Source organism: Dendropsophus ebraccatus, chromosome 2, assembly GCF_027789765.1.
Source record: "Dendropsophus ebraccatus isolate aDenEbr1 chromosome 2, aDenEbr1.pat, whole genome shotgun sequence".
Classification (NCBI taxonomy): domain Eukaryota; kingdom Metazoa; phylum Chordata; class Amphibia; order Anura; family Hylidae; genus Dendropsophus; species Dendropsophus ebraccatus.
The window spans coordinates 71,753,061-71,768,992 of NC_091455.1; the positions used below are offsets into that span (position 1 = coordinate 71,753,061).

Here is a 15,932-nt window from a genome sequence, read left to right on the forward strand (position 1 = left end):
CCCATACAGTGGTTTATGCCCACATATGAGGTACCTTTTTACTCAGGAGAACCTGCGTTACAAATTTTGGGGTACTTTTTTTCTCATGTTCCTTTTGAAAATGAGAAACTTTAAACATATATTATTGGAAAATTTTAATTTTTAATTTTTTACGGCCTAATGGTGAATACTTTCCTCCAGCCCCTGTAGGGTTAAAATGCTCATTATACCCCTAGATTAATTCTTTAAGTTGTGTAGTTTCCAAAAAGGGTCACTTATGGGGGTTTCCAGTATACAAACCTCCTAAATCAACTTAAAAAAAGAATTTGTCCCTAAAAAAATCAGTTTTGGAAACTTTCACGAAAATGTGGTAATTTGCTGATAAATTTCTAAGCCCCGTAACACCCTAAAAAAGTAAAATATGTTTATGAAATGAAGCCAGAATAAAGAGGACATATCGGTAATGTGACTTAGAAACTAATTTATGTGATACGACTTTCTTTTTTTAGAAGCAGAGAATTTCAAAGTTCATAAAATGCTAATTTTTTAAATTTTTCATGATATTTTGATGTTTTTCACAAAAAACACAAAGTAGTGACCAAATTTTGCCACTAATATAAAGTGCCATATGTTACAAAAAAACAATCTCAGAATCTCTAGCATACGTTAAAGCATTACTGAGCTATAAGAGCATAAAGTGAGACAGGTCAGATTTTGAAAAATGAGCCTGGTCTTTTAGGTGCAAATAGGCTTGGTCTTGAAGGGGTTAAAATGTAGCCCTGCCATAGTGAAGGTATCAAAGTAAAAAGGTGCAAAAAAAGTTGCACAAACAGCCGCAAAAATTAAAAAATTAAGCAAGGATATTCACCTGGTAATGACCAGATGTAAGCCTGCACCTGTTTGTGCAAATTTTTAAAAAGTTGCAAATGATAAATTTGGCGTTAATCACGGATTACGCAAACTTTTGTGCGAACACTCAAAAGAGGCAGATAAAAAAAAGTCACATCTAAAAAATATTCACCTGTCGAATACTGGTTCGTAAATAAACCAAAAATGGGTGAAAATTTTAATTATTCACCTAAAAATAGGTGCAAAGCCCTTGATGAATTTCCCCCATTCTGTTTGAGGTGAACTACTATTTTCTGGGGCAGAAAAGGGGGCACTAGTACTGAAAGGGGCAACAGGTGTGGCAGAAGGATAGAATTTTGTTTGCAGAGACTAAATGTGGCTGCAAGAAAACATCATGGTGGTCTTCGTTTTTACAATGAAGAAGAGTCAAAGTTGGTTCACAACTGTTCCACATACATTTTTGTGGTATACATTGACAACCCAGAAGAATAGGATGTCAGCAAATACCACAGTGTGTCCCCAACAGATGCATTCATCTCCATAAGTCAAGTGTAGTCCAAAAATAATACAATTCTAAATGTATTCTGTGTTACTGCCGGGCTCAACGATTAAGAATACATCTGTAGTCCACATTCTGCAAGATGCATAGTATAGATTTTACCCCTTCAGAGCTGTGTTACCGTAGATGACTCACAACCTCTTATGCACATCCTAAAGATAATACTGACAACATAAATCCTTTATGGGATTTTACTTTGATGACACCATATCTGGTAAGTTATAAGTTTGCCATCTATTCTTTGCTAGTTTAATGGCTAAGAGCCATCTGGCTTGAAACAGATACGCATATTTGAATTTGGAATGATTATAGGAAAATCCTAAACATATGTATATACTATACAGATAACATCTGCTTATAACATCCTAAAGTCATAATATAAATTCAGGAGAAGCATAGGATTGCTGGAGGTGTTCCATAGTTAATGAGAAAGGTTAGTTTGGGTCACATCAGCATAAAAAGTTTATAGTTGAATGTCTTCTGTTTGCTTAGTGATTTTCTTAAATGTTTTCCATGTCTTTGTACTTTTCCTGGTTCACAGCAAGAAATGAGATTAAAGAGCCAGTACTGTACATAAATAATCTAAGCTGTTGGGTTTTCCCATTTCATGTCTTCGAATGTTCCACCATTTTTCATAGTGCCACATACTGGGTCATACAAATACCCTTAAGTCTTGATTTGTACATTAGGGTCACATCCCAAAAAAGGAAAACTGTTTAAAAGTTAAAACACAACTTTTCATTTATTTCCTTTAAAATGATGTCCCCCCAAGGAGTTACAAAATATTGAACAATCCATTGATTCAAGTTTAGTCTGGGATGTCATTCACAAGACACAATTTGACTGGCATGTAGATTGTAAGTATTAGGGGGAAGAAGATTGAGATGGCAGCTTGTCAGTTTTTCTAATCTTTTGAATCATGCTAAGTCCTGCAATGGTGTTTTTTATAGGTCAGCGCCTATACCACAGGAACCTAATCCCTTCCTATGTAGCCCTAAAAATAGAATATCAGTCAGTAAAAGCTGTCTCTAACACGTTTCCCCATGTGGTATGTAATCATCACCAGGACAACCATCACTAACCTAAAGCATACCTGTCATTTCACAAGGTTTAAAAAAAAAAAACTGCATGGTTATGTAAAATTACTATAGAGAAATCCAGATCACAAGCAGAGGTCAGGAGTGCAGCAAGATCCAGCAAGGATTCTTAGTGTACCTTTAGTGGACAGTGCAGAACCTTTGGAGGATGGAGGAAACCTCAGCTTGGAAGCACTTCTCCTGCACATGTCTCTAGCTAAGCCACTTACCCACGTTCTGTGTTCCACCTTGCAGTGTCTGTTACTAGGGACAGTGTATCACTAACAACAGATAGAGGACATTAGATTGCAAGGAAGTGAGTTATTTAATGGTCAAGACTTTTAAGCTGTTTTCTGGGGTAAGGTATAATTTTTGGTAAATTAAGTAATTTACAATGTTTCCTGTACAAAGACAGGCACATGGTCACTTCTACTCTTTCACTACTCACCCCTCCATCCTAGAGTGTGTTCAGCCCACAGTGTGCCTAGATTGAACTATATTGCTTTACGTTTTAGAACACAAATTGGACAGAATTTAAAACAAAGTCTCTCTGCCTCAAGTCCCTTTTAATTCCTGTTAATGCCACACTGCAAGTCTGTTACTTCACACAGGCCTCCCCAGGTCCTATTGTATAAACCCCTGTCCCTCTTGTCCTAGACAAGTCTCAGATCTGTACTCAGGCCATGTTCTCAAGGTGCTAAATTCCTGAGCACATTGGTTCTGAGGGCCTAAATTCCTGAGCACATTGGTTCTGAGGGCCTAAATGCCTAAGCACATTAGTTCTGAGGGCCTAGATTCCTGAGCACATTGGTTCTGAGGGCCTAAATTCCTGAGCACATTGGTTTTTAGGGGCTAGATTCCAGAGCACATTGGTTCTGAGGGCCTAGATTCCTGAGCACATTGGTTCTGAGGGCCTAGATTCCTGAGCACATTGGTTCTGAGGGCCTAGATTCCAGAGCACATTGGTTCTGAGGGCCTAGATTCCAGAGCACATTGGTTCTGAGGGCCTAGATTCCAGAGCACATTGGTTCTGAGGGCCTAAATTCCTGAGCACATTGGTTTTTAGGGGCTGAACTCCTGATTCTGGTTCTGCTTTTAAGTGCCCTACTGACACTCGAACTTGGTAAGTCTTTAACATAAACAGGTTGAACACAATAGGCCTTTCCTCAGACCTCTGTGACCAGTCCTCTGATATAGTTCCTTTCAATCACAGAATTGTCTCAACTCAAACATTTGAGCAGATCCAGCTCTGGCCGTTCCAAGTTTAAAGGCTAACCTGATGTCACGTTTTAATATCTTGAGACCGACCTCACTGCACCGATCCACCCTGCTGGCCTGCTCCACCTCATGAAAATTCATGCAAAGATGAGTGCCCGAGTGAAGTCACTGCAGAGCGCCTCCTCTATTCATTATGATGGTCGGGACTGCCGCTAGAACACCAAACCAACTTATTTACATATTAATTAAAGTCAAGGTTTAACAAAAATGACAGAGTTTGTAGGTAAGAAAATCTTTAGCATTTTGTGAGCTATGGAAACATAACACCAGGTTGAAGTCTTTTACGTTTTCCTTTAACTAAATGTAATGATTTTTCTAAAACCTCTTTTGGTTTGGAATGTTATTGACACGTTCGACCTTCGGTTTTGCATTACTTTAAACATACAAAAGCTTAAACATAAAGCTTCTCTTTAAGACCATTGACATGTGGTCAGTCAGTCTACACTCTGGCCACTTTATGAAGTCATATAAAAAGGTTTCATACTTTTATTAAGATTTGATAACTTTTTAAAACCTTTTTTACCTTATGAACCGAACATTTGTTGTGTATACAATTATTTATTTTTACCTATAAGTATTAAGTCCTGAGAAACTCGATCTGTTGAAGTAACGTCGGACTAACTGGTGATTAGAGATAAATGAAGACATGATGATGAGACATTCCTATTAAGCTTTTAGAAGTGACAGTGACAGCTGGTTTGGCGTGCCGTTGTACTTGTGTGTTCAGCAGTTCCAAGAACAAGTGTTTCAGCACTTTCACAGTTTTAGAAAGCGACTTTGGCTTGTACAGAGAAGCAAGATGAATGGAAGTTCTTCAATTTTTATGTTAACTAAATGCCTATGAAGACCAAGCCAGCATTACTTTACTCAGATCAGCTATTTTCAGGTTCAATGGTTCTTGTTGAATGTGAACATCGAAAAAAGACTTCTATGCCAAATAAGATTTTTGAGAAGCCATGGGAGCTCATTATTCACATCAACGTTCTAAGAAGAAAGAGACAAAAGGGCAAAAATCAACAGAAAAACCATCATCGGTAGATATATCATCAGAATCTGATCCAGCCGGCAAAAAAACCTCTGCAATATTCAACTATGTCTTAAAGGATGCTGCCGAAATCCCCAGCTTCATTTGGCACATGAAATCTGTAGAAAAGCTTAATCTGTCACATAACCGTCTTTCCAAGGTTCCTCCGGCAGTTGCCAAACTTGAACAAATAGTGGTGCTGAACTTGTGTGGAAATCGCATTGTTCACCTACCCAGGGAGATTGGCCTATTGAGAAACCTCAAGGTTCTTTTTGTCAATATGAATTACTTGTGTGAAATGCCAGAAGAAATGGGCTTATGCAGAAAGTTGGAAGTCCTAAGCCTGTCTCACAATTTTATATCAGGTCTCCCGTCAACCTACAGTGACTTGCCCAAACTAAGGAAATTAAATTTAAGTGATAACTGGATGGTTAACATCCCTACATGTGTCTTCCAGATCAAGACTTTGGATTTTCTGCACCTGGGATCAAATAAGATTGAAGGCATTGCTGAGAGCATTAAATATCTGGAATGCTTGAAAATATTGATTATTGACCATAACAACATTGCCGTGTTGCCTCGTGCAGTCTGCCTATTGACTTCTTTGGAGCTGTTAAATGTGGACTACAATAAAATACAAACACTTCCCAATGATATGTTCTTATTGACAAACCTAAGAAGAATTGCCTGGAACCCACTGGATAAAGGACTTCATGTTATAAATAATCCCCTAGTCAAGCCTTTGCCAGAGTATGTGGAAGGGGGGCTTGATATGCTCTTTAGCTACCTTCAGGATATTAAAAAGTTAAACTGAAGACATCATACAGTATATTAGGTGGAAAGTAAACTACGTACGACAAACGACATAAACAGCATAGTTCAACACAAATAGAAACAGCAATTTTTGCAATGGAAGATGTCAAGTATGTTGATTTTCATCTAACATATCACACTTTCTCATGTTCTTGTTGTTTGACCAATGTTGATGGAAGTTTGAATTCTTGTTAGTAAATCTTTGGATTTTCACATGTGATAAGACTTTTTTTTTTTTTTTTTGAGCAATATGTGTTATTACGTTATAATATTTCATAGATTACCCTGTAACTGTCTTTATAGCATAGTACGTGGTAAGCACATTTGAGCATCATGTAAATTGTAATGTAATGTGTAACGTAAAGCATAATGAGTTACAAAATGCTTTAGGGCCATCTGCTGGAGACATGTATTATTGCCTTTACATAGGTTTAACACAGGTATGTGTTCCTTCATATTACAATAATAATTTGTTCTGAGGTGACAATTATAGCAAGTTTTTTTTAAATTTGGGACCATAATTTTAATAAGTAAAATTGTTCCTAATTCCCAAAATGTTGACCCAGAATTAAGTGGTGATTTATATGATGATTAAAGAAAACTAGCAAAGATAAAGTAAAATGTCTATTGAACAATGAATTACACACAGTATAAGGCTATGTTCACACTACGTAAAAGTACGGCCGTTGTTGCCATCGGCAACAAAGGCCATACGTTATGCAGTGTGGAACATTGCCAACATTTCTATGCATTGTATACGCTCCGGACGGGATCCCGTGCGGACCCGCAAATAACTGACATGTCAGTTTTCTGCGGCCGCAATTCAATGAATTGCGGCCGTGGAAACCCTGTCAGTTCACACAATGAAGCGAGCGGCTCCGGCCGCTTGCTTCATTGTGTGCTGTGGGAGGTTCTGATGGGGGCGCACGCTTATGCACCCACATCAGAACACTACGGTCATAAAGATCATCCGGCCGGTACTGCAGGTCACAGAACGGCCGGTCTCTTACATAGTGTGAACATAGCCTAATGAGGTGTATCTTTTGGGGTGCAGCACTATATTTCTATTAAATTAGACTAAGGCTATGTTCACACGTCACGGAACGGCCAGTCTGCCAAGATTATCCTTGCCGGTACTGCAGTACCGGCCGGATGATCTTTATGGCCATAGCGTGCGCCCGCATCAGAACTCCCCATAGCACACAATGAAGCAAGAGTGAACTGACAGGGTTTCCTATGGCCACAATTCACTGAATTGCGGCCCGCAGAAAACTGACATGTCAGTTTTTTGCGGCCCGGCATGGGATCCTGGCCGGAGAGTATACAATGTGTATACGCTCCAGCCGGAATTCTATAGAACAAGAGCCAATGTTCCACACTGCATTAAGTACGGCCATTGTTGCCATCGTACTATTACGTAGTGTGAACATAGCCTAAATCTGTTGGCTGTGGCTGAGCAAAAAATAGAGGAGACACAGCAGGTTCTGGCAGCAGTCTTCTTAACTAAAATCTGCTGACACTCTATTGGGGTGGCATAGTCTCTTAAATTACAAAGTCTACAGAATAATCTTGCTGGTGGTTGGTTGCCATTTCTGTCACTACAAGCTGCAGCCTGTCCGCCATCACTCTGGTGCGCCTCTCACTTTTAGTTTTTTTTTTTAAATAAGAGATTTCTTCGCCGCGGGTGGCTACAAACGAGCGGCGATCCGAGAAAATCTAGAATCTGGCTTGTAATCTAGAAACTAACAGCACAGATATTAGTAATCGGTCTGTGTAAAAGGCCCTTTGGTGTTTTAATAGAAAGCCCCCTTATATATTACACATGACCCCTAAGTCAGGTATCTCTCATCCATATGCCCTGTGGCCTCTTGTGCAGTTTAAATCACAGTAGCACCTCTAACTGTCTTACAGGCAGCCTCTAAAGGTACCATCAGGTACATTCGCTTTAAGTTTTGCATATCAATAGAACGGCTCCTGCGCAGGTAAGCCCCTGCTACAGTCCATTTTTTGAACCGCGGCCTGGTTCCCGGGGACCTAATTGATTTCCTGTCACTGGGGGTGGGCCAGCCCCGGCAGTGCTTCAGCCCCGGCAGGTGCCCAGTAATAGACTGGTGCCGTGGATGGGAATCGGGGCGTGGTTTAAAAAAAGGACCACGGCACTGGTTTCCCCACGCCATTGCTGTTCTATTGAAATGCAAAACTTAAAGCAAATGTACTGGTACATTTTTTTTAACACTCTCAGCAGCCTTCTACAGGCTGTCTCACATGTCTCTGTCGTACTCCTTATGACAGGATTTGCCACTTCATGAAAATTACACACCCCATGACACACACCCTTATTATTAACTTTGACTCCATCACCAACTGGCGTAGTGGTGTGAAATAGCCCTGACCACCTACAGAATGTATGCACAAAATGTGTCCTTTAGGTGTACAATTTGTTTTTATACTTTTTTTTAACAAAGTATGTGAAAGTGTGGTCAACCATGCTTTTTTATACTTAGTAAATACAGATGCAGGCTATGTTCACACTACGTAAAAGTATGGCTGTTGTTGGAGTCGGCAACAACGGCCTTACTTTGCACGTATATACACATTGCCTCTCCTTCTATGGGATCCCGGCCAGAGCGTATACACATTGTATACGCTCCGGCCAGGATCCCTCGAGGCGCCGCAAAGAATTGACACTATGACGCGAGCGGCTACCCTAATTCACTTCTGCACATAATTCAGCAGAACAGCAGTCTAGATGGGCAATCCCAGGCTCTACACTGGCTGGGCAAACTTACAGACCCCACAGGCTTAGCATTTCTTTACATATAAAACATCTAGAATCTTTCCTTACTTCTAACTGTTCTGTTACCTTCAGAACATGGTTGAGAGAATAGTCTCCAGCAGTGACAATATCTCTGATTTGGACATTCCTAATGTTTTGAAAAAGATGAATAGCATATATGTGTACATGACATACCAAAAGCAACACAACTATCATACAAAGACTATAGCCAGTCAGAATCTTTTTAGGATGGGCTCCAACCATACCCATCAGGCAGGAGTGTGTACCCTTTCTCTGCGGGCCCTAATACACGGGATGATTATCGTGCGAATTATATTGTGCAAATTTAAACGATAATCATTTCATGTAAATGCAGACAACGATCAAACAACCAACGAGAAATCGTTTATCGTTTGTCTGGTGCTGACACAAAAATCATGGTTAATTTTGAATTCATTCATTGTAATTCCACATACGTTCACTAAATTGTTCACTAATCTTTCCGTGTAATTCCATATCGTTCCTTCATTTCCTGGGATCTGATGGAGTAAACGATCATAGTAACAATCGTAACAAATGACTATCATTCTGTGTAATATGGTGAATGATTTCATGTTAACAATAAAAAAGTTTCGACTAATGGGACCCTAAGGCAAGGTTTACAGTACATCCACATCAGAGGCTCCATTCAGGGCTTCCATCAACATCAGCAGAAAATGCAGCCAGCCAATACGCTGCAAACTGGACAACAATAGAGCCTGACAGACCCCATTTATTGGGGTTCATCAGGTTTCCCATTGGTGTCTGTCATTTTACTGGATGCAAACAGGATTAAAAAAAATACTCCATGCAGTATGTTTTTTCTACCATTTTTAAATGGATTCCTCAATGGAGGCCCCCAATGGAGCCTCTAACACACACGTGAATGAGTGAATCAGTTCTGCACATCGAACAAACAGTAAAAAGTTGCATATGAGGTAGCAGTGGGATCGAGGCCAATCCTAGGTCTATGTGACCTGTGCAGTACAAAAATAAGGGCACCCTTGCATCCTTGATCCCAAACCTGACTGGCAGCTGAATTTATGAATGCATCTACATTTCCTATTTTTTTTAATTCAACAGATTAAAGGGGTGCTCCGGCGGGGGGGGGCACTTTTTTGGGGGGACCGGGGAGGAGGTGGCTGAAATAAGACGTCCACTTACCTCCCCGGTTCCAGCGGCAGTTCCCGCATCACGGCGCTCCGGTCCCCGTTTCCCGGCCGCTTCCGGGTGTCTGACGCGGGCCCGAGACGTGACGTCTCAGGGCCGCTCAGCCACTCAGTGAAGGAGGCGGGATCCGTTTGAAGTCCGCTCGAATCCCGCCTCCTTCACTGAGTGGCTGAGCGGCCCTGAGACGTACCGTCTCGGGCGGCGTCAGACACCCGGAAGCGTCCGGGAACCGGGGACTGGAGCGCCTTGATGCGGGACCGGGGAGGTAAGTGGACGTCTTTTATTTCAGCCACCTCCTCCCTGGTCCCCCCCAAAAAGTGCCCCCACACTGGAGCACCCCTTTAATTTAGGCAACTAACATTGTCATTGGTACAAAAAAAAAGAAGTCTTTATCTTAATCCTAAATTTTCTATTTAATAATTATAGGCCTGAGTTATTTTAAGAGAACACTGACAACACACATTCAGGAACATCTTCTGAAAATGTTTAGTTCATATCTACAGTATAATCATTTAATGGTTTTATATCTTATTAAAGCTATTTTGTGAGATTTCATTTTGCAGAAAAAATCATGATACCAATCTCCTTGTATTGTGACATTTAAGGAATATTTATCATTAGATAACCGTAAGCAGCTTGCCAGATACTGAGGTTAAATTTAATTGAAAAGATGACATTGTACAGTACATAAAAAATGCAGAATATTCAGATTGTTCTTCATTTTCATTTTCCATCCTATTTCTAAAAGCAAGAACACCCAACTGACAATTTTTGAGAGAAGAGAAAGATACAAATATAGGCCGGGTTCATACTACGTGAAACATCGGCTGTTCTGTGACCTGGCCAGGTCACAAAACGACTGGTGTTAGTGAAGATCATTCATGATCTTCATTTGTGCTGAATTGGGAAGCGGGCACATCCGTGTGCATCCACATCCCAATTCACCATAGGCGACAATGGAGAGTGCGGCCGGAGCCGTATTTTCCAATGTGTGAACTGTCAAGCATGTGCGGATGCTGTTCAATGAATAGCGGCCGAACAAAACTGACATGTCACACTCCAGCCGGGATTTCCTTAGACTTTCATGCAACGTAAGTTGTGAATTAATCCGGCAACAACAGCCGTGATTAATATACAACTTACGTTGTGTGAACATGGCCACAGATAGATAGATGTTTTGTAAAATTGTAATGCATTAACAATCAATTAGGAACAGACATCAGTAGATGCATTAATACATAGATAACACTATGTTGAAAACCAAAAATAGTTTTAGAATCCATCACAAAATGCATCTTAGGTGGCACCACATATAATGGATTTTCTGATGGATTAATAAACTATTCTCAGCTGCCATGATGGATTTTTTCATGGATTATTACACTACTACCATTATAGTTGACGCCACCTTACATTCCTTTTTTTTAATTGATTAATAAACTACAGGTTTTCCTCAAACTTCCTCAAAAAGGTGTTCCTCAAATTTTTCCCATATAGTTGGAAGAAACAATTGTCCAAATGTATGTTGAAACATTAAGAATTCTCTTCACTGGAAGGGGCCAAGGCCAACTGCTGAACAACAACCCTATTATCCCTCCTCTGCCAAACTTTACAGTTGGTACAATGCAGTCAGGCAGGTAACACATGGGAATAATTAGATAATTGTTGTTTTTGGGGGTGCAGAGGATGGGAAAAATGCAGTTCCACCATTGTCTTCTCTTCAGTCATGTTTTTTGTTTGTTTAGTGTACCGAGTACAGTAGTAGTATTCTGGTAATTTTTTTATATGGATTTATAAAATTTTGATTCAAAAAAGTATAGAAAGTCTGTTCTTATTTAACAGAATGTACATTTTTTTTTTTAGTAAGCCTTATAAGTAACTTAAGTAAGTTTCAAAGGGTAAGTCACATTATAATATTCTGATTGTTGATATAATTCTGCATTATTGCCTTTCAGTGTAAAAGTAGCCATAGTCATAGCAGAAATGCTATTAAATCAGTGGATATGTTAAAACCTCTTTGTTAAGGGTCCACTTTGAGGCCATGTGCAGACGCTGTAAGAGACCAGTCGTTCCGTGACCCAGTCGAGTCATGGAATGGCCGGTCTCTAAAAAGATCATCCCGGCTGGCACTGCAATACCGGGCCCGCATCTGAACTCTCCACTGCACACTATGGAGCGAGCGGCTGGAGCACTGACATGGTTTTCTACGGCTGCTATTCAATGAATAGTGGCCGCAGAAAACTGACATATCAGTTGTTTGCGGTGCCGCTAGGGATCCCAGCTGGAGTGTAGCGTATATTTTCGTAATGATCATGGCCTTTGTACAACTGACGTGATTTTAAGAAAATTATACATTGTATAAACATAGTCTAATAGTGCATGGTTTTATGAGCTAGGTTAAACTTAAATATTATAGGGGCATGGACGGACCATGCACACGGACCATATGCCATCCATTATAAAGCTGAAAATACCACTCTAAATGTTATTTTGTGTCCTAAAAGACAGATGTCAAATAGTCAAAAAAAGACTGTGTGTGAAGATGAAGCCTTACTGTGCATGTGGTGATGTTTATTTATATTTGTTCTAACATTTGATATATTGACTTAACTAGGAGTTGATAGATTTATTTTAATGCAGCTATGTAGCAGTCCTAGAACATTCTGTACAGTGTAAAAAAGCAATTCCAAACCCTGACGCTGCATTTGTCGACCATGGGGGGCTGCAAATGAGTGTCGATCAGCTAAATCAGTGCTCATTTGCAGTGCCTTTACACAGCACAACAAATCAAGGGGCTTGGGCTGCACGCATGATCCTTGTACTGTTTGTGTAGCCGGGGAAACTGACATCACAGACATGTATATATATCCGTGCTGTCAGTTTAAAGATCACATGCAGCAGTGTATACTTGTAATCCAGCATGTCTCCTCCAGTTTGGCCACTGGCCTTATCTTCAGGCCCTGCCTCCTCTGGATGTAAATCATTGTAGAGGAGGCAGGGCCTGAAGATACAGCCAGCGATCAGACTGGAGGGGACATGCGGGATAACAAGCAGTGTGGATGTAAGTATACAATGCTGCTTGTGATCTTTAAACTGACAGCACAGATGTATACATATCCCAGACTCCAATATATATCTGTGCTGTCAGTTTCCCTTTATCCTTATTGGCCACACATCCCCTGTTAACATGGAAAGATATGTGCCCGACAATGATAAATTTGAAAGCCTCCTGAGAAATGCTCAGCTGAGGATCAGGCACTTTCAAAGTCCTTGCTGATCCGTATCCTTTTTACACAGGCCAATTATTGGCCGCATGAGCGTTTCTAGCAATGCTCCTGGCCGATAATCAACAAGTGTAAAAGGTAATAATTTTTGGCTGGGTTAACCAGACACTTGTACTTAGTTGATATAACTGGAACAGAAGAATGCCCAAGGGGGAGAAGCCCTTTAGAAATTGCATTAACACACAGTTCCCTTGAACAAGTGAGCCAGGTCTTTCATTTGCCCATGTGACGGCTTTTCTCACTTCAATATAAGTTTGTCCAACTCAGCAGAGGGGGCCTGCGCAAACCACAATTAGTTAGCAAGCATCTTGGAATGGTAGAGGGCCTTTCTCTGTTGGTGGGGTATTACTCACAGGGGTAGACAAATACTTAGTCCTAAACATCCCAACTTTCTAGCTTTGAGGATTGGCAAGGTCAGATTAATGCAGAAGCTAATATACAACAACATGATCCCACAGGTTCAAGTTATGGAAGTGGTCAGAGAGGTACTCATATTTCACAGACCTACTGTTCACAAATACCTGGCCACCCGGGCTGGAGTCCTTGATAAAACTATATCCCTGCCTCACATAAAATTTCTGGACTGTTCCTATAAGTCTCTAAAGAGGTCAGTCCATCTGATTAAGGTATTCCAGTTTTTAAATGTAAGTCTTTTCCTCATGGGTCTTGATAAAACTCTTTTAACCAGCTCTTACTTCTTCTTAATAGGACAGCCAGATAGGTGGCATTCAGCAGGAATGGGGTGATCTCTCGCAGAAGCTTACGTAGGTCAAGTTCATAACTGAAAAAAAAAAAAAGTCTTGTTTAGCTAGAGGGTCTGATTCTGGTGGTCATTAATGTGTCACTGGGGATGTACAGCCTAGTTAACTGGGAGTTTGTGCACAGGTTGGCCTTATGGAGAAGCTGGCTGGCCTTGCCTGCATTGATATAGGGTTATCCCTTGGCAAGGATTCTTCTGACTGAGGCTGGGCTAAGTCTATTATAGACTCCCTAGGGCAACAATCACTGGATAGGGCATAGGACCTCTGGCTGGGTCTTACTGTGCCATAATCGAGGCTTGAGCGGTCCCACAGATGACCATGCCCCGTGGGCTGCTCCATGATGCCCTTGTCCCTTTGATGAACAACCTGTTAGATCTAATGTACACAACATGGCACTGTAACATACAATACTTATAGCAAGCTGTCATTTTTAATGTCGGTAAACACTATCCTTGACATTTTTAAGCATTTACCCTCTGTGTTTTGAAAAAATGAGGTGGAGTAAGTCAATCCTTGTGACTTCTTATCCCAGCATGGTGAATGTGATGGTATGCATTATTTGGAGTTTTGCTTTGGGCTCTTCCCCCAATGAACTTCTGCTTCTACTGCTTGCACACACCACTAGACGGAGCTAACAGAAGACCACAACCTGTGAACTCTGTAATAAATTTGTCTCCAGTAACCTCAGTTTAGTGGTGGCTCCAGGGGCAATATTTTTTTATGACTGTATAACTGTCGGATAGAAAGCAGGGGATTTAAAATGTTGAGAAATACAAATTCAGCAATGACACCTATAAAATATATTATAAAATTTAACAAGACAGAATATTTAAAAGATTTTAAAAAGCATAGCTACACTTTATTCTAGTATGTGAGAAAGTGAAAAGAGGTTTAGCAAAAAAAAAACCCAAATACTAAATATTCATTACTTGTCATACACACTTGTCAATCTTCCTTCCCATTATTTTATATTATGCTACAAAACAAACTCTGACTCTTTCAAAGTCATTAGGTCAAACTTGGCAAACTTGCTGGAGAACAAAAGGAATAAGTTCCCTCCTGATTCTCTAGTAACTAAAGGTTCCTTGAAAATGCATTCTCTCAGCATCATTCCCTGTTTAGTGAATGGAGACTGTAATCCACTCTCTTATTTCCTAGTCATTCCATTAGGACAGCCATCTTTTCATTCTCTTTGAGGGGAAAATCCTTTATATTCAAAGAATGCGCTCAATTACATTCCTTCTATGTTAAAATGCCAGGCTGAAGATGGTAAAAGGAAATTTATTCCGGTGTGATTAACTTATTAAAAAGCTTGTAAGAGGCTATGGGAATAAGAATCTACAAGGAAACATAGACCCATACCTTACCATATTTGTTTTTAAGAGTATATGCTAATATTTATAATACTCCTTTGCCATTTTAAGGCAGTGTTAAAGATGGTCTTATGAAATAGCAAACCAACATTGCTGTAAACTGTTGAGGGATTTCAAAGCCATCACTGAAGAGCTAGTCCAGAATGGAAGAACCACAGACAGTGCATGGGCTTCATACTGCCTCAAATTCAAAACAGGCAACATAATTCAGCTAGGTGGCTAAGAGTCACAGGCCAGTGATTGGCTAAGTGGGCACTTTTTTTGTGTTGAAACAGAGACAATGAAATTATGAGTAGCAGAATGCACACTATTACCCGTGTGATAGGTAAATAAATTAATAAAGGATATATACAGTGTATATATTGTGGGGGGGGGGGGTTAGCTCGGTCACAGCTATCACAGACACAGCAGAGTTAAAATCACTGGGTTTTATTTCACAAAGTCCAAGCAGTAACAAAATAGCTTCTCTTCAGCAGGTGCAAATAACATAAAGATAGCCTTGCTTCAGGCACAAAGGGTTAAACGAAAACAGGATTTCTCACCAGAACAGTCTTTTTAGGCTACAGCAGATTCTCCAGCTTCTCTGCCTGGAACCAACACAGCAGAACCTCCAAACAAGCTCCAGCCTTGGAGTTACACACCACCCACAGCTCACCTAGTCTCCTGGCTGTTATAGGCCAGGGAAAACCCGGGATGGATACGTGGGAGCAGTCATCCCACCCAACTCTAAAACTGCTCCAGTAAAAGCCGGCCCGGAACAACTGCTTGAAAGCAGGTATACTAAATTAGAAAAAAACTGTCAGTAACCTATGGTTACTGACCAATTCTATCCGGCCTACTCCACCGAGGCCTTGAACCACGGTGACACGTATCTGTCATCGACCACCATACCTTGTGCCTTGTCACAATATATATATATATATATATATATATATATATATATATATATAT

The 15,932-nt window shown here is 40.4% G+C and overlaps 1 protein-coding gene across 1 annotated transcript; it reads left to right on the forward strand.

The window, feature by feature from the left end:
- Positions 1-4,535: 4,535 nt before the first annotated feature.
- Positions 4,536-5,951, forward strand: LRRC30 (leucine rich repeat containing 30). The gene has a single exon (XM_069960099.1). The coding sequence runs from the start codon at positions 4,698-4,700 to the stop codon at positions 5,577-5,579; it is 882 nt and encodes a 293-aa protein (XP_069816200.1). The 5' UTR covers positions 4,536-4,697; the 3' UTR covers positions 5,580-5,951.
- The last annotated feature ends 9,981 nt before the right edge of the window (positions 5,952-15,932 follow it).